At 35.7% G+C, this 15,265-nt stretch overlaps 1 protein-coding gene across 1 annotated transcript; it reads left to right on the top strand.

Annotated features, from left to right (window-relative positions):
- The first annotated feature begins 7 nt into the window (after positions 1–7).
- On the top strand, positions 8–9,744 carry LOC120517457 (serine/arginine-rich splicing factor 4-like). Its single transcript, XM_039739796.1, has 6 exons — positions 8–163; positions 2,293–2,435; positions 3,398–3,510; positions 6,197–6,411; positions 7,004–7,087; positions 8,604–9,744. The coding sequence occupies exons 1-6, from the start codon at positions 57–59 to the stop codon at positions 9,316–9,318; spliced, it is 1,377 nt and encodes a 458-aa protein (XP_039595730.1). The 5' UTR covers positions 8–56; the 3' UTR covers positions 9,319–9,744.
- Positions 9,745–15,265: the final 5,521 nt, after the last annotated feature.

Raw genomic sequence — 15,265 nt, 5'->3', positions numbered from 1 at the left:
CGCGTTGCAGTGTAGGCTATGCGAGTGGGCGAAAGACCGAGTGTGACGCGGGAGGGATGCCACGGGTCTACGTTGGCAGGTTGAGCTACCAGGCTCGGGAGAGGGATGTTGAGAGATTTTTCAAAGGTTACGGGAAAATACTTGAGGTGGACCTGAAGAATGGGTAAATATCCAGAAAGCGATGGAAGCTTTTGAGAAGGTTGTAGAGAGCGGGCTAACACACTGGCATGACAAACAAAACAGGCCTCGGCTTGCCGTTGCCTGTAGAGGATTACATGTTTTTTTGTGCAGCCGAGCCTCTGGGTTCTACCAAAAAGCAGTCTGTGTGGATCTGTGGTGATTTTTTTTACTCTGTTCGAAGTCCAGTGCTTGTAACATGGATGGCTGGTTGTATAGATGAATGCACGCTTTACTCTGGAGCTCGGACGACCTTCCCGATTCAGGCACAAAGTACCAGTGGTCTCTCTTTGATAAGCTTTCGTGCAAAAGCAAGAAGTACTTTTGATCTCAATATGAAATAATACAGCCTGCACGCCCAGCGTCGCTTATAATGTATTTTTCCTTCAATTGTAATTTTAATCACAGTTCATATGTATTACATGGTACCAGGATGATTTCTTTCAAAGTTTTTAAGTCTACATTACCACTGTTTGACCTTTTCATGGATTAAAAAGCTCAATTTGAATATAAAGCGGTGAGAGTATCCCTTATACTTAATACCCTGCAAATGCAGTTCACCGGTTTATGCAAGGATGTGTTTTTAAGGAGAGTGTTTGATTCCCTGGTATTCACTATCCTTTTTTCTTGGTACATCTGTACATTTTTGTGAAATCTTTACTTAACGTAAGTAATTTAACACGACCTCACGTGCGTTTATTTTATTTTGCAGTTATGTGTTTCCATTATTTAAAGGTTCCTCTCACAAGTCTCTGCCCACATATATTTGGTCCCCTGAACATTTAAAGCCTGTTGATAATCATTAATGAAAGTAAAATAAGTGCTCGTTTTAATACTGATTTTAATATACTGATGTAAAACTTTTTTTTTGTTAAAGTAAGCATGATGGTTTCTAAATACCATATTCTCTGCTGAGTTATGCATGTTCTTCCATAAATGAGAACCTGTGCCCCATGTGTCTGTTTTTTAAACATGAACTTTAGTCTTAGTTTTAATGTTAAATTGTTCCCCTACCATTCAGCATTGGTTTGTGTATTTTTTTCATGGGATAGAATGTTGTTCCATCCAGGTTTGATTTCAATGGTCCTCTTGGCTCTCCGTCTTTGTAATGATCAAAGTACTTTCAGACTGCTATAATATTAGATGTCTAATGAACAGTTGTAACCTATACATTTTGTAATTGACTTTTGAACATTTACAGAGCAGGCAAAGAAAGCACAGTTCTGCCACCATTACAGATTTCAACATATTTTTTGCCAATTTACTTACCCAGAACATTTTTATGTGTGATGTTGACACTTGTATTTGACCAAAAAATATTGTGCAGACTGCGCTTCTCTTAGATTTTTACATGAAGATCAAAGTTACTTTGATATTGGAATTTTCTTTTTCCCTTAATTATATTCTGTATGCTTTAAACGTTAAAATTCCATTGCAAATGTGAATATTAGTGAAAACAAAACTAAATATAAAGATAAATAGTTGTTATAATTGATAGGCATCAGTGCCTGCACAAATGGATAATGTGTGGAGTTTTGGTGCCTCCTGTATTGGGAACCACCCTTGAAAAACATGTACACCCACCAAACATTATTATTCAGCTTGAATTATAATTTAGCACAAGTTTCAGGTAGATGATCTGTGTTTTTAACCAGATGTTTTATTACATCGCTTGCTATCAGAAGTTGCTTGTGGTTTCTATTTTGAGTTCATATAAAAGTTACATTTGTGATACTCTGCACATTCACACACGATAACCAAGAGAGGCTCTTTTTTGACAGAAGTCTAGCAGATTATAGGATAACATCAGAATGTTCTTGTGTTTTACACAGCTCTACAGTACGTAAGCATAAACACAGAGTTACAACAAATAAAACTGATCCGTTTTATTAGTTAGTGGATAATGAATAGTGTGTTGTTTTCTCTTAGGGTACAATAGATTAATTTGGTTTAGAGGATTGAGGGAGATTTAATGGCAACTTGCAATTAAGTAGTATCTATATATTGATAGGTGATAATGGTAAAAATTCTGGCTTCCAACATGGATTGCGCTTGTGTTTTCCATGCTTTATAAGACTATAAGAAACTTGAACATGTGTTTTCTTTCATATACAGTTATGGCTTTGTGGAATTTGATGACCCACGTGATGCAGATGATGCTGTGTATGAACTCAATGGCAAAGACCTGTGTGGGGAGAGAGTTGTTGTAGAACATGCTAGAGGTCCTCGCCGAGATGGGAGCTATATGTCTGGACGTAGTAAGTGGGGCATTTATTTACCTTTTTTAAGAAATATTACATTGCCTGTAAATGCTGATATTATTTAAATGACAAATTATCTAGATTGAATTATTTACAGTTTTTAATTGTAATTTTAAAAAGTAAAAGATGATTCAGACATTTTATTCAGACATTTTATTCAAATACTGGTTATTTGAAGAAAAATTAACTGTTTAAGTAAATGTTATTGTTTGGTAAATAATGAAAGTTACCAGTTTGTATTGATAGTGTTTTATAATTACATTTAACAATATGAATGGATTTTTTTTAATGTCATTGTTTAACACTAGATTTAACAAAGACCTCAATGTTTTAATTAAAAGAGTCCTTAGAGGCTAAGATGACTGGCTGTTCCATTTGCTGTCCTTGGGTTACCTTTCCATGAGTGGCACTTTGACCTTTGTGGCCCTTGGCTGACCAAAAAGGAAGCCATGTGACGACCGCTACCTTTTTCCATTAGACCTGGGTGGTGAGGATCCCAAGGGTTAGACACAGATGTGATTAATCTGAAATAGGTGCCTGAAAATCTTATTTCATATCAGAGTCTATGAATAACAAATTACCGTAAGTAAAATAATGGTAAATGGTTTAGTGGCTTGGTTAAATTTTTCAGATTGTTTTAATGTACATCTGTTCATTTTTGTAGCTGAATTTTAACTGTAATATGTGCATGTTTAACAATGTTCATAGCTTAAAACAGTACATATTTAATTTCTATTTTAAATATTTCTGTTGATATTGATTAATGTTTAAGTAATATTATATTTTTGTTCTTTGTATAAATGTAGTGCTAGATGATGAAAATACCTGTTTACTTATTTATTGCTCAAAGGGGGTTGTATTTGATAGATAGATCTTTGAGGGTGGGCTATAGTTTCACATTTACAGTATTCACTTTTCTCTGCCTAATTTAATTGTATTATGTGCTTGTCACCTTAAAGGCGGAGGTGGTTATAGACGGAGTGGGAGAGATAAATATGGACCGCCTACACGTACAGAATATAGACTTATTGTAGAGAATCTCTCTACACGTTGCAGTTGGCAAGATCTTAAGGTAAACCTTTATATCTTATGCAAGTAGTAGAGTTACTAGGCACTGAATCTTATTACAATTCAAAAGTTTTTGGTGATTGGTAAAATATATTTCAAAGGTGAACATCAATCAAAACAATGTTGGTTTGGGGAAAAGAAAGTGAGAAGACAAACCAAAACATAGTCACAGTGACTGAAAGTACACTGTCTGTTGCACCAAAGAATTAATTAAGAGGAAAAACAGTTGTCTGGTTGGATGTGTCTGATCGTTAAGAGCTAATCTGTCCCGTATTTCACATCATAAAAAAGAATCTAAAGATGTTAGAGGCTTACAGGGTTGATTATATGCAATTGAATTTAAATACTTTGATACTTCATCTAAATTATTATTATTTGTGCTAACCTTTATATGGAAGATGATAGAACATTCTCAAGCCATTAGTTCTTTTCAGGAATTTGGTATGGGTTGTGCCTGGACAAGGTGCTGTTCCATTGTAAGGCCCTGTTTACATCATAATTGCACTCACCAATTATCTGACATGCGTGTTATTAGGTGGGTGTACTGAAAGTGTGAAGCCAGAACGCTGAATTAGTGAGACAGCCATGCTAGCAACTGTGCTGCCCTAAATGGATAATGGAATGTACAAAGTTGTATTCTGAAACATTATGGACCAGTGTTTGTAAGTGTAGTAGTTCAGTTGAATTATAGCCTTTTAAAGTGATGTTAAGTGGAGTTGTACAATACAAATGGAGAGAGAGTGCATTTAGAGTGCAATTAAAAGATAATATTTAGGAATAACTGTTTGCTTGCTTATCCATCGCTGTATTCACAGAAGATATTTTATGCAAATTTTTCCTTCTCCCACTTCTGATTTTCATCTAAAGGAAATAAATAAATAATACTATTTTAGCCTCTAAAGATGACTCTTTGCTTTGAATTTGGTGCAGTGTAGCACTGTTTTAAAATTGCTTTTTGTGAAAAAACTTGGATTACTGTTTTATTAAGTTGGTTAATGCAGTAAACATCCTCATTTTTTAATGGGTGAAAACTTTTCATAGACGTTTAGCGTAATGATTTAAATTAGGGCATTCAATTTGGTTTGCGTTACTTTTTAGATTATTTACTGTCTGCCAAATTTTCAAATTTCCAACAGTTCAGGTATTTTCTAAACTTGCAATATTTTTCTTTAGATGTTGAAAATATGCTGTAATAACTTGTGATGAAAATTGCTCAGATACTAGAACTGTGTTTAGAACTTTAAATAAAAGATATTTGGATTAAGTACAGTTTACCATTATAATAGTACTTTTTTGTACTGTTTTTATAAAGTAGTTAATAAATACATATATACCAATATTAGAAATGATGTTTGTTTGAACGTTTATGTCTGAAATGATATACAGTAATCCCTCGCTATATCGCGCTTCGACTTTCGCGGCTTCACTCTATCGCGGATTTTATATTAAAGCATAATTAAATATATAACGCGGATTTTTCGCTGCTTCGCGGGTTCTGCGGACGATGTGTCTTTTTACTTCCTGTACATGCTTCCTCAGTTGGTTTGCCCAGTTGATTTCATACAAGGGACGCTATTGGCGGATGACTGAGAAGCTAACCAATCAGAGCACGCAGTTAAGTTCTTCTGACTGAGAAGCTAACCATTCAGAGCACGCAGTTAAGTTCCTGCGTGCTGAATGCAGTGTTAACCAGGAAGTCTCGTCTCGCTCATTCAGCATCAACGTGTTTCGCTGTGTAAAGAGTTGTGCTCTTTTGTGTTTATCTTTATGCATAGTCAAGCCCTTCATTATGGCTCCAAAATGATCTGCTACTGCTTCAGGGGCCATGCTCAAGCACAAACGGAAGATGTTAACGATTGTCGAAAAGATAAACGTTTTGGATTTGTTGAAGGCTACGATTCTTTTTATTTAAAAAAGTAGGAAAGGAATATAAGATCTACAGCCTCAGTGTCCTTTTAACCAGGGTGCAAAACGAGTTGTAAGTGGATGTAATAAGACAGTAGTCTGGATGAAATCTGCTTTAGGGATTTGGATTGAAGACTGCCAGAAGAAGAACAACGGCAGTGCTACACAATCGCCTGAAGTGGCTCCTTTAAAGGCTGTAATGCTCTCCTTTGTTGTGCAGTAAAACTAAACTCATTGTTATCGGACAAGTCATCGTGTCATTGTTGGTGAGTAACCATAATTAATTTTCTACTTACAGTACTTAGTACATGTACGTACGTTTAGTGTCACTGTACACACACATTTACTGTATACTATTTTTCTTGCATTGTACGTATTTATTGCTGGTTGCCTGTCTATTGTAATGGCTGTAACATATGATATCGGAGACACTCAATATCTTTAAAATAATATTTAGGTTTTACTGTATATAAACAGTGTGTTTTTATACATAATTTCAATGAATCTTACCTAATATCTAAGAGAATACAAAGGGATTATGCTGTATAACTCTGCAGGGAATATTTATAAACAGTGTGGGAGAGTTTATAAGGGCTTAAAATATATAAAAATAACCAAACAAACATATGGTTTCTACTTCGTGGATTTTCACCTATCGCGGGGGGGTCTGAAACGCAACCCTCGCGATCGAGGAGGGATTACTGTATTTCAAGTTACCAACATTTTAATGTTTATTATTGTTTCCTCATTGCACAAATGTAAAAAAATAATTTTTCACTCTGTAGGATTATATGCGTCAAGCTGGTGAAGTTACTTATGCTGACGCACATAAAGGAAGAAAAAATGAAGGTGTTATAGAATTTAAATCTTATTCTGACATGAAAAGAGCTCTTGAGAAACTGGATGGCACTGAAGTGAATGGCCGAAAAATTCGTTTAATTGAGGACCGACCTGGGTCAAGGAGACGTCGGTCTTATTCTAGAAGCAGGAGCCATTCTAGGTAAATATTTTATCAAAACACTGTTTTATGTTTAGTAATTTTTTCATACTAGTTAGTTGCTAATACCCGATATCGCTACTAAATAAATTGCAATATTACCAGATATGATCATGAAAATGTTTTACTGCAGTTTGTTAATAGAAGCTGGGTTCAGATTGGCTGTGGAGGAGGGTTAGTTTTCAAAAAGAAAAATTAATATTTAAAAAAAAAAAAAAATCAGTTGGATCATTGATGAACAAAAGTGTAGTGGATTGGTAAGATTAATCCTAATAGTTTAGTATGTACTGTTCCTTTGGAGACTGTGTGGCAGTCTACTATAGTTGATGCATTTTTGTGTGGAATGAACATAGTATGTATTCAGTTTTATTGGGATGGTAGAATAATTCTATTAGTTATTGTAGACAAATTATACCTTGTAGCTGTACCTTACTTTTATAAATATGTGTTTAAATGTTTTATGTGTGTTAACAATTCTTCACAGAAAAAAAGCTTTTTTAAGATTTTTGAATCATTTCCTTTCTAACCGTTTTTCTTGAGTTTTTTTTTTTTTTAAAAAAAAAAACAAAAAACAAACTTTTTCCTCATCTCTAAGATCTTACTCCAGAAGCAGGCGTTCACGGAGGAGTCACAGTGCTAGCAGCAGTCGTAGTCGTTCAAAGAGCCGATCACATTCCAGGTAAGAGTAATTGTATGAAAAAAAGTTAGTGATACAGTAAATAAGCATTGGTTCTCCCAGCCTTGTAAAACATAACATCTGGTTTTTCCCACTGTTTTATACTGACATTATAGAAATATTTAATAAAGAAAAATGTGATCTCAGTGTTTGATAAAGTAAATAAACAAAAGTTAAAAATACTCTTTAACTTACTAAACATTTTTAAGTAATTTCTCAAATGCACCTAAATGTTAAGTCCCCAATACTATTTCTAACTTGTTTAATTTCTATACCATTATGCCATTTTTTCTTTCCCACAACCTTGGAAAATGTATTACTGAAAATCCTTATATTTTATCAAGTGAAAGTCATATTGGATAAAGTGAAGTGAGTGTTCTTAAATATCTTTGGTAAGAAGTCAATTTTCCTGTCCATTTGTGTCTCTCCAAATAGATGAGACTAATTTATAAAGAAATTTCTATGAAAAGGGCAGGGTGCCATTTTGTAAACTTTTTTAGAGGTTTATTCTTAAAGATTTACTGCTCTAATTGCTAATAAAGGTAATTCTACTGAACATTAAATATTAGTTTTGTATTTTTTAAGTTAAGATTACTTTGTCACTATTATCCCTTGCTCTCATTTGCCCCAGACACTTCAATGAATCTGTATTTTGTTTGTTTTTAAACAAAAAAAGTCTGTGCCTTACAGCTGGGACCTTTGGGGTGGTATTCCAAACATTATATGAGATCCTTATTTACAAAATCTACAAAGCAGCAAAACTCTCAGTTTCATAAAACATGTTTTATCCATCAACAGAACAAAGTTAAAACAATTTTATCTGAAATTGTTGGCTGTTTTCTTCCCTGAGGGATGAATAAGGCTTCCCTGTTCGATTGTGACTAGTGTGGTTTTCGTCTAAACGATACATTTGATGAATGCATCAGAGTCAGTTGAAAGCACACCATGATAAGAAATTACAAATGGCTAGAATTATAAGCAGCTTAATATGCATGTCTGTGGTGTGTTTTTGGTTTTTTTTTAAATACAGATGTCAGATATTTCAGGGTGATGTTGTGCATTCTTAAGTAATTTTGTTTCCGACTTGCCACCCTTACATTTTATTTAATCTGTATTATCAATCACTATAAAATATGGTTTTAAATGTTTGTTGCCTTAATAGTGTTTAGATTATCACAATTACAGAATGAACATGTTATAAATATAATAAAAGGTCACATCGGCAGATAGTTATGTTTCAAATATGCCACTGTATTGGTTCAAGTACAGTTTTAACACTCTGCAACATTTCCTGCCTTGACAAACTTTTACAGTTGACATTTGTATTTTTTATTCTTTAACTAAATCATGTATTGGATCTTTAAATAATTCAAATTTAAAATAATTTAAATTGCTTTTAATATTTCTTCTATAAATTAAGTCTGCATTTGCAATTAATATTAGATACTGTACTTTTGTTGTGACAACTATCCATTTTTATTTATTTAATTTTCTTTTTTTCTTTTTCTAAAAACCACAGATCGGCCTCCCACTCAAGAAGCAGAAGTAAGAGCCGAACCAAGAACAAGAAAGAAGAAAAGAGTAAGAGCCAGAGTCGAAGTGCTAGCCCAGAAAATGAAAATGAGACTGAAGAAATAGAGAATGATCAGCCCAAAGAGGAAGAAGACATACAAAAATGTGAAAGCAGGTCTAGCAGCAAAGAAAAGGAGGAGAGTAGAGAAGATCCAGTCAGGGAAAAGAGTGAGGAAAATGTCAGGAGCCGTAGCCGGAGCAAAAGCAAAGACAAAAGGAAAGGTAGAAAGCGAAGCAGAGAGGAGAGCAGAAGTCAGAGTCGGAGTCAAAGCAGGAGCAGGAGCAGAAGTAGGAGTAGAAGCGTGAGTGAAAAAAGCAAAAAACAAAGCAAGAGGGAAAGCAAGAGTAGCCGTAAGAAAAAAAAGAAAGATGATAAAGAATATTCCAGATCCAGGTCCAGATCTAGTTCAGTATGTAGAGAAGAGGAAAACAGCAGAAAGTCATCACCTGAGCAGGATGACTCCAAGAACAAAGTGGAAGAAATGGATACCAGTCAGAGGTCACGCTCTAGATCGAGGTCAGGGTCTAAACCTGTTTCCCAATCAAGATCACGCTCCAAATCTAATTCCCATGATAGGTCGCCATCAAAATCATGTTCCAGGTCACCATCAAGATCTGCGTCATGTTCCAGGTCAAGGTCCCGGTCCCGGTCTCGGTCTTAGTCCATTTGACTCTGCTTGTAAGGCATTCTTTGACATTCTTTGTGGTGTAATGTTTGATAGCCAGCACAAAGGGATTATGTGTAGTGCACATGTGTTTGTGCACAAACATTTTTTTAAGAAATACCATTTCTTATCAAATGTTTTATTGATATTTAATAGATTTGAATATGCATTAAGCTTTTTATTTTTAAAGAAATATCATGTGTACACTAAACATTAAATACAAACCTGGGCAAGATAATTTTCCTATGGGTGACATTAACAGTATAATTTTGTCCTTTACAGTTTTAACAATTGCATTTTTAACCACACATTTGTTGTCTAGATTAAAAAAAATAGCTGTCTCTGTACAGTAGTTTGATGTTGATGAAGTCCTCCCTCCTGACCCTTCCGTGAAGAAATAAAGTTTATTTTTTGTTTTGTCCATTCTTGAGTATCATTTTGTTTCTTTATCTTTCCCCCATCTAAACTAAATTATATTCCATTATCAGCTGAAGTTGCAACCACAGACTTTTGTTCAGTTATACTGTATGAAACTAACTTTACAATTAAATATAAAAGGGGGGTATAAAACCAGATTGGCAAGTGCATAGAATTACAGTAAGTACCGGTAATTCACAAAATGGCAATCTATCCCTTCCATTTGATGATACTGACTGCAGAGGGGATACAGATGTGTTTGTCATTTCCATTTAGAAAAATAGAAACTGCAGAAATAAGTTGACTACGCTAAAACATATATAACACTAAATTAATAAAATCAGAATAAACTGATTAAATTGGTGGTTTTCAAGTTTTATCTTTGGAGACCCAAATCATTGGAGGTTTTTATTCAAACCAATTTCACAATCCATGTCTTTCCTACTTTTAATTAATCTTATTGTTTAGACATAAATGTGAGTTTCTTTTAGTGTTTTCTTTTTAATTTACCCTTTTTCTGTAGAGTTTGCTTCCTCAATTGTTTCCAAATGCAGATAATTAGCAATAACCAGCACAGACACTTGTGCAATGCTAAATGTAGCAGCTACTTCACTACCATCTTTACTCATGTGCTTATTAGAAAACATTTCTTATAGAAACAAGTGAATACGGCACTTAAGTAATTCCTCCTCTGAAGTATTCACTGTTGTTCGCTTGTGGATGCAAAGAAGGGAGCAAACCTTATACAAAGGGGCAAAGGAAATGTAAGCAGTTACATTTCTGGAAAAAATAGAAATACTTAACAATTTCTTAATGTACAGATCACTAAGCAATGAGGTTCATTAAATTGAAAATTATATATTGATTGTGCAAATGGTTGCAATTAAAACTTGCAGAAACCAGCATATACACCCTTTTGCAAATTATTTGAAACAAACTCTGAAAATAACAAAAAATCAGTTTTGCTCATTTTTGTTATTATGAATAAGATTCATACGCACCGGATCCATTGGGAAGTAACTTTAAATTCTTGAAAAACATTTCTGTGGAGAAGTTCAGTCTATTGTGGTGAGCGCATCATGGCCTCGATGCGGGTACAAGCAATCAGTGCCATAATAGCTGAAGTATCCCCAAAACATCTTTTGTGGGTGTTTCACACAGTCTGGTGCTTGTCAACAAGATCTGGCCTCATGTCACACGTCGGACTAAGTGAAGCATTTTTTGATGACAATGAAATGAACATACTGGAGGAGCTTGGAAACTCCCCTGATCTGAACCCAATTGAAAATTTGTAAGCAACTACTTCGTAGAATGGACTGCACAACCATGGAGAAGATGATTTAGGCCCTAATTCACGTTTGGTACAGAGACCCCAAAATCTTCCAAGACTGTTCAAAATTGGTGGACTCCATGCCAAATCGCATCCCGATGCTTCTCAAGAGTCGAGGAGGTCATATCATGTACTGATGTGAGTATATGAATGTTAGTCATAATGAAATTGAGCAAACCTCATTTTGGTTTTTTTTCCAGAGTTTATTTCAATAAATTAGCACAAAAGTGTGTCTGGGGAACTGCTGTAATAAATTAAAAAGACAGTGTAATAAAGTGTCATTCTAAAAGACATGCATAAGAATTGTTAGTTTTGATAGCAATGATGAAAACCTAAGCAAAAACAGAAAGATTGATTGTTTCAGTTTAAGAGATTCTTGGAAAAATCCGTTGCGTAGAATACTTTTCTTAGCAAACACTACCCTAAAGCTTGGAATAATAAAATAGAGTAAATGCTGGATAAGCTCAAAAAGATAGGTCCATTTTAGGAAATTTCAAAACTCCATTCAGATAAAAGGTTAAGTTTGGTATTTTTTTAAGGCAAAGTTATTTTTTCAGTCATGTATTAATTTGCCATGTGAAATTGTACTCTAAAGTGATGTATTTTTATTTATTTTTTTTATAAATTTTTGTTATCAAGTATTGATCTGTATCTTGACTTTGTATCCATGTTGCCTTAGGAAGGAAATAAAAGCAAAACATTTAAAGAGACTTCAGCCATTTTTAAAAGAGATTGTCTGTGTGCTTCACCTCACTGATTGTTTTCTCACCACTGCAGCCTTTCAGCGCCAAGTGTGCGGTTTTATTTCACAAAGTCCTCACCAAGCTCTGTTACTGATGTTACTGAATGTCGATGCCCAGATGTAAATTGCTGTCTCTCTTCTGTAGACCCCTAGAAATCAATCACTGAAAAAATGTCACACAGTCATTAACAGTTGTTCACTATGCATGTATATGAATATTTAAAATTTGTACAAATCACAACACAGAACTACCTTATCACGTCATGGGCCCAAATAAACATCTAACAAGGAGAGATGGTGAAACTTTAATTTACTCAATCGAAAAAGGTGTCCTCAATTCTTACATTAGCATATTCTTGGCATACGTTGTAAAATGTGATAATTAATTTGTGGTACTTCAGTCTGTTTCATTATGGTTTGGCTCTATCACATAAGCTGCCTTGTTCGTGTTCTAAGTAGTTATTTTATCGTGTGTGCAAATGACACGTCTACAGAAACTACGTAATGCATAGAGCTGATGGAACACAGTATCGACAATAAGGTGGCTTGGCTCTTTCAAAAATCAAAAGCTGTTAGATAAAATTAATGCAATGCAGTGTAATCAATTCATTTCAGATTTACTTTTATGTGTGCAACATCTAATGAAACTTCTGTGCTCACTTCACTAACGGCCACTCACCCCACCACTTGGTGTGAACTTACTTTGTAGGCCAGAATATAACAGACGAAAAGCAGGCACCATTGAGGAAAATGAAAGTCAGAATTTAAGTGTGCATCAGTCAGTAAACCACCGTGTATGTGTGCCAGCACTGTTTGAAAAAAAAAAAAAGATTTAATCTGAGTATACACGGCCTAAGAAAATAATATGATCTGAGTTTGCATGTGCTACCGATGTTCACTCATGTTTGGAATCACGGCAGATGTCAACGCAAATCGGAGGATTTCAGGGGATACCGACAGCTCTGCTGCTATACTGGACACCCGGCTCACTGTTATGTAGAGCGTTGTTTGTTACGAGCCGTGGCAGAACACGGCCAATAAAGGAACCGAATTGGGCAGATGAAAGCAGGATAACAAGACGCCTGAAGCACCGGCAGAAAATGTCAAACATCAACCCTCAGCAGTCACTGCAAGCAGACGTGAACAGGAAACGTATCCTTACTTCAAGGAAATAGTTCCAAGAATTTGTGAAAAAATTGATTACTTTCAGTTTACTTTTACTCACAAAAGCAGAATAAACATTTTAAAAATCAGTTAAGGAAAAGAAGCAGCAGTTTATGCCAGGAGTTTGCAACCTTTTTATTTTTTGGTGTGCCACCATTTTTTTAGTCTTAAGTACTGAATTTTTACTCCGCACAACTAAAAGTGAGATTTCTTTAAACCTCCACCCTCCTTGTATTGCATTTTGGAATTTTAACAATGGATTTCAGATTGTTCTGTGTGTGCGTTTTAATTTTTCTTGTGTATGCCAGATGCTGTTTTATTGTAGGAACAGGAGTGTGGTTGGGTATGGAATAAAAATTGGAAACTCTGAAGTTTCCATATTTTGAATGTACACAAAATTATACAGTCACATCTGAACCGAGACCAAAAGGACAAAAAACAAGTCCTAAGTTAAATATGACTTGAGCTTAAAAAAGAAGAAAATAACTCACAAATGTCTCTAAGGGCTGAGCCAGCTTCATGGCAGAGAGGCACTTTGTGGCAGGTGCCAGCTGTGATAACTTCAAGTGTATGCTGGACTCTCGTGCCATCGGAGAGTCTGGATGTTTCACCTTCCCACTGCAGAGAACTCATAAATATTTCAGGTTGGACTTTTCGGACAAACATGGGGTTGGTGCTGATTTGTTACTTTTTTTCTGTAAAAGAAAAGGAACTGAAGATAAACCTGGTCAATACTTGGCTTCTGAGGGCATTTACATTTCTCTAATACAGAAAAATGAAAGCACAACCACAGCCTTCAATGGCTTTGACCCCTTATTGACATGAACAGTAAATGTCGGGCTTTGGCCTTACCAACCTACACAGATGTGTCATGGCATTCAACAAGCCTTTCTTACTGCTATAACGTTGCATGGATCAGTCTGTGGAGTGGAAAAGCCATGAATGATGTGAAAACTTGGCTGAGGACATGCGTGTTCCATGCATGTTTCTTTCAGTGTGAATGATGAGTTCACCCAACTAATATTCTTGAGCATAGGGATGAAATGTTTTAATACGTTTGGACAAAATAAGTCCTGACAATATCCCAATATCACAGTAGTGATTTAATAATCTAGGCAGGCCGGAAAAGCATCTTTGACCAGGTTTGGCTTTGTTGATTGTGTCTTGCCTCCTGCTGTTGCCTTGTCATCATCCACCATGTTGTTTTGGTTGTTCACCTCTATGTCAGCGATGCCACAGAAGTGGACTGCACATTAATGTTAAAGCTGCTATGTGCGGCTTCTTCAAAGTACTTATTTAAAGCATGATTTTATTTACTTTCTAAATGTCTGGTATAGTTATAGTATAACGGGGTCTTTTAATTTTAACTCTTTGTTTATGTTTCTTTTTGCTGCACCGCTGGGCCCTTGTTTTGTATGACCATCACTTTTTTCTTTTGCAGTGGTACAATCTCATAAGAGACACCTCTGAGATACTGGTACTCTGCACCAGTGCTCCACTGGTGTCCATCAGCCAGGACTCATCGTTTTCTTTTTATTTATGATTGATTGGACAGGTTGATTGATTGGTGGGGGGCAGCGGATTGCTGAGGACGCCTGCACTGTCAGTGACGATGTGGACTTGTGCGCTTATTAGGCAGTTTTAAATGCGAAGGCTCCATTGTGAGCAGAGCCTCAGGGTGCTGTGCATATTCTAGTCTTCTCGATTCACCCTCACAATCTCAGACTTTACCACTTTATTGGAATAATGTAATACCATTAACTGAAATGTCGGTCAGTCATTATTCAACCCACTATATCCTAACACAGGGGTCTGCTAGAGCCAATCCGAGCCAACATAGGACACAAGGCAGGAAAAAAATCCCCAGGCAGGGCACACGCACACACCCACACACTATGGACAATTTAGGATCGCCTGCACGTCTTTGGACTGTGGGAGGAAACCCATGTAGACACGTGGAGAACATGTAAACTCCACACGGGGAGGACCCAGGAAGCGAAACCAGGGTCTCCTAACTGCGAGTCAGCAGTGCTAACACTACACCATCATGCCACCTGAAATGCTTTATCATAAGCAAACGCCTTTTAAAATCAAGAAATTAGATGTTGTTTAGGGGTAGTTTCTAATATTGCTGTTTACTATCAACCAAATCTACTGTTTTGCCCTCTTTCTCATTAGTTCTATTGGTCTCTATAAATGGCCATTCATTTTTTGTTCACAGAACCATTTGCTTACAACGCCCACAGTCTTGCATGTTTATACTTGGTTTTAGAAATGGGATAAATTACATT

The sequence above is a fragment of the Polypterus senegalus genome, chromosome 17 (genome assembly GCF_016835505.1).
Source record: "Polypterus senegalus isolate Bchr_013 chromosome 17, ASM1683550v1, whole genome shotgun sequence".
NCBI classification, from domain to species: domain Eukaryota; kingdom Metazoa; phylum Chordata; class Cladistia; order Polypteriformes; family Polypteridae; genus Polypterus; species Polypterus senegalus.
Note: the sequence above shows the minus strand (reverse complement) of the source record. Positions and strands in the feature narration are given on the sequence as shown.

Coding starts and splice junctions, on each gene's coding strand:
- LOC120517457 (XM_039739796.1), top strand. CDS start 57: ATGCCACGGGTCTACGTTGGCAGGTTGAGCTACCAGGCTCGGGAGAGG. Junction 164..2,292: donor GAGGTGGACCTGAAGAATGG/GTAAATATCCAG, acceptor TTTCATATACAG/TTATGGCTTTGTGGAATTTG. Junction 6,412..7,003: donor AGAAGCAGGAGCCATTCTAG/GTAAATATTTTA, acceptor CTCATCTCTAAG/ATCTTACTCCAGAAGCAGGC.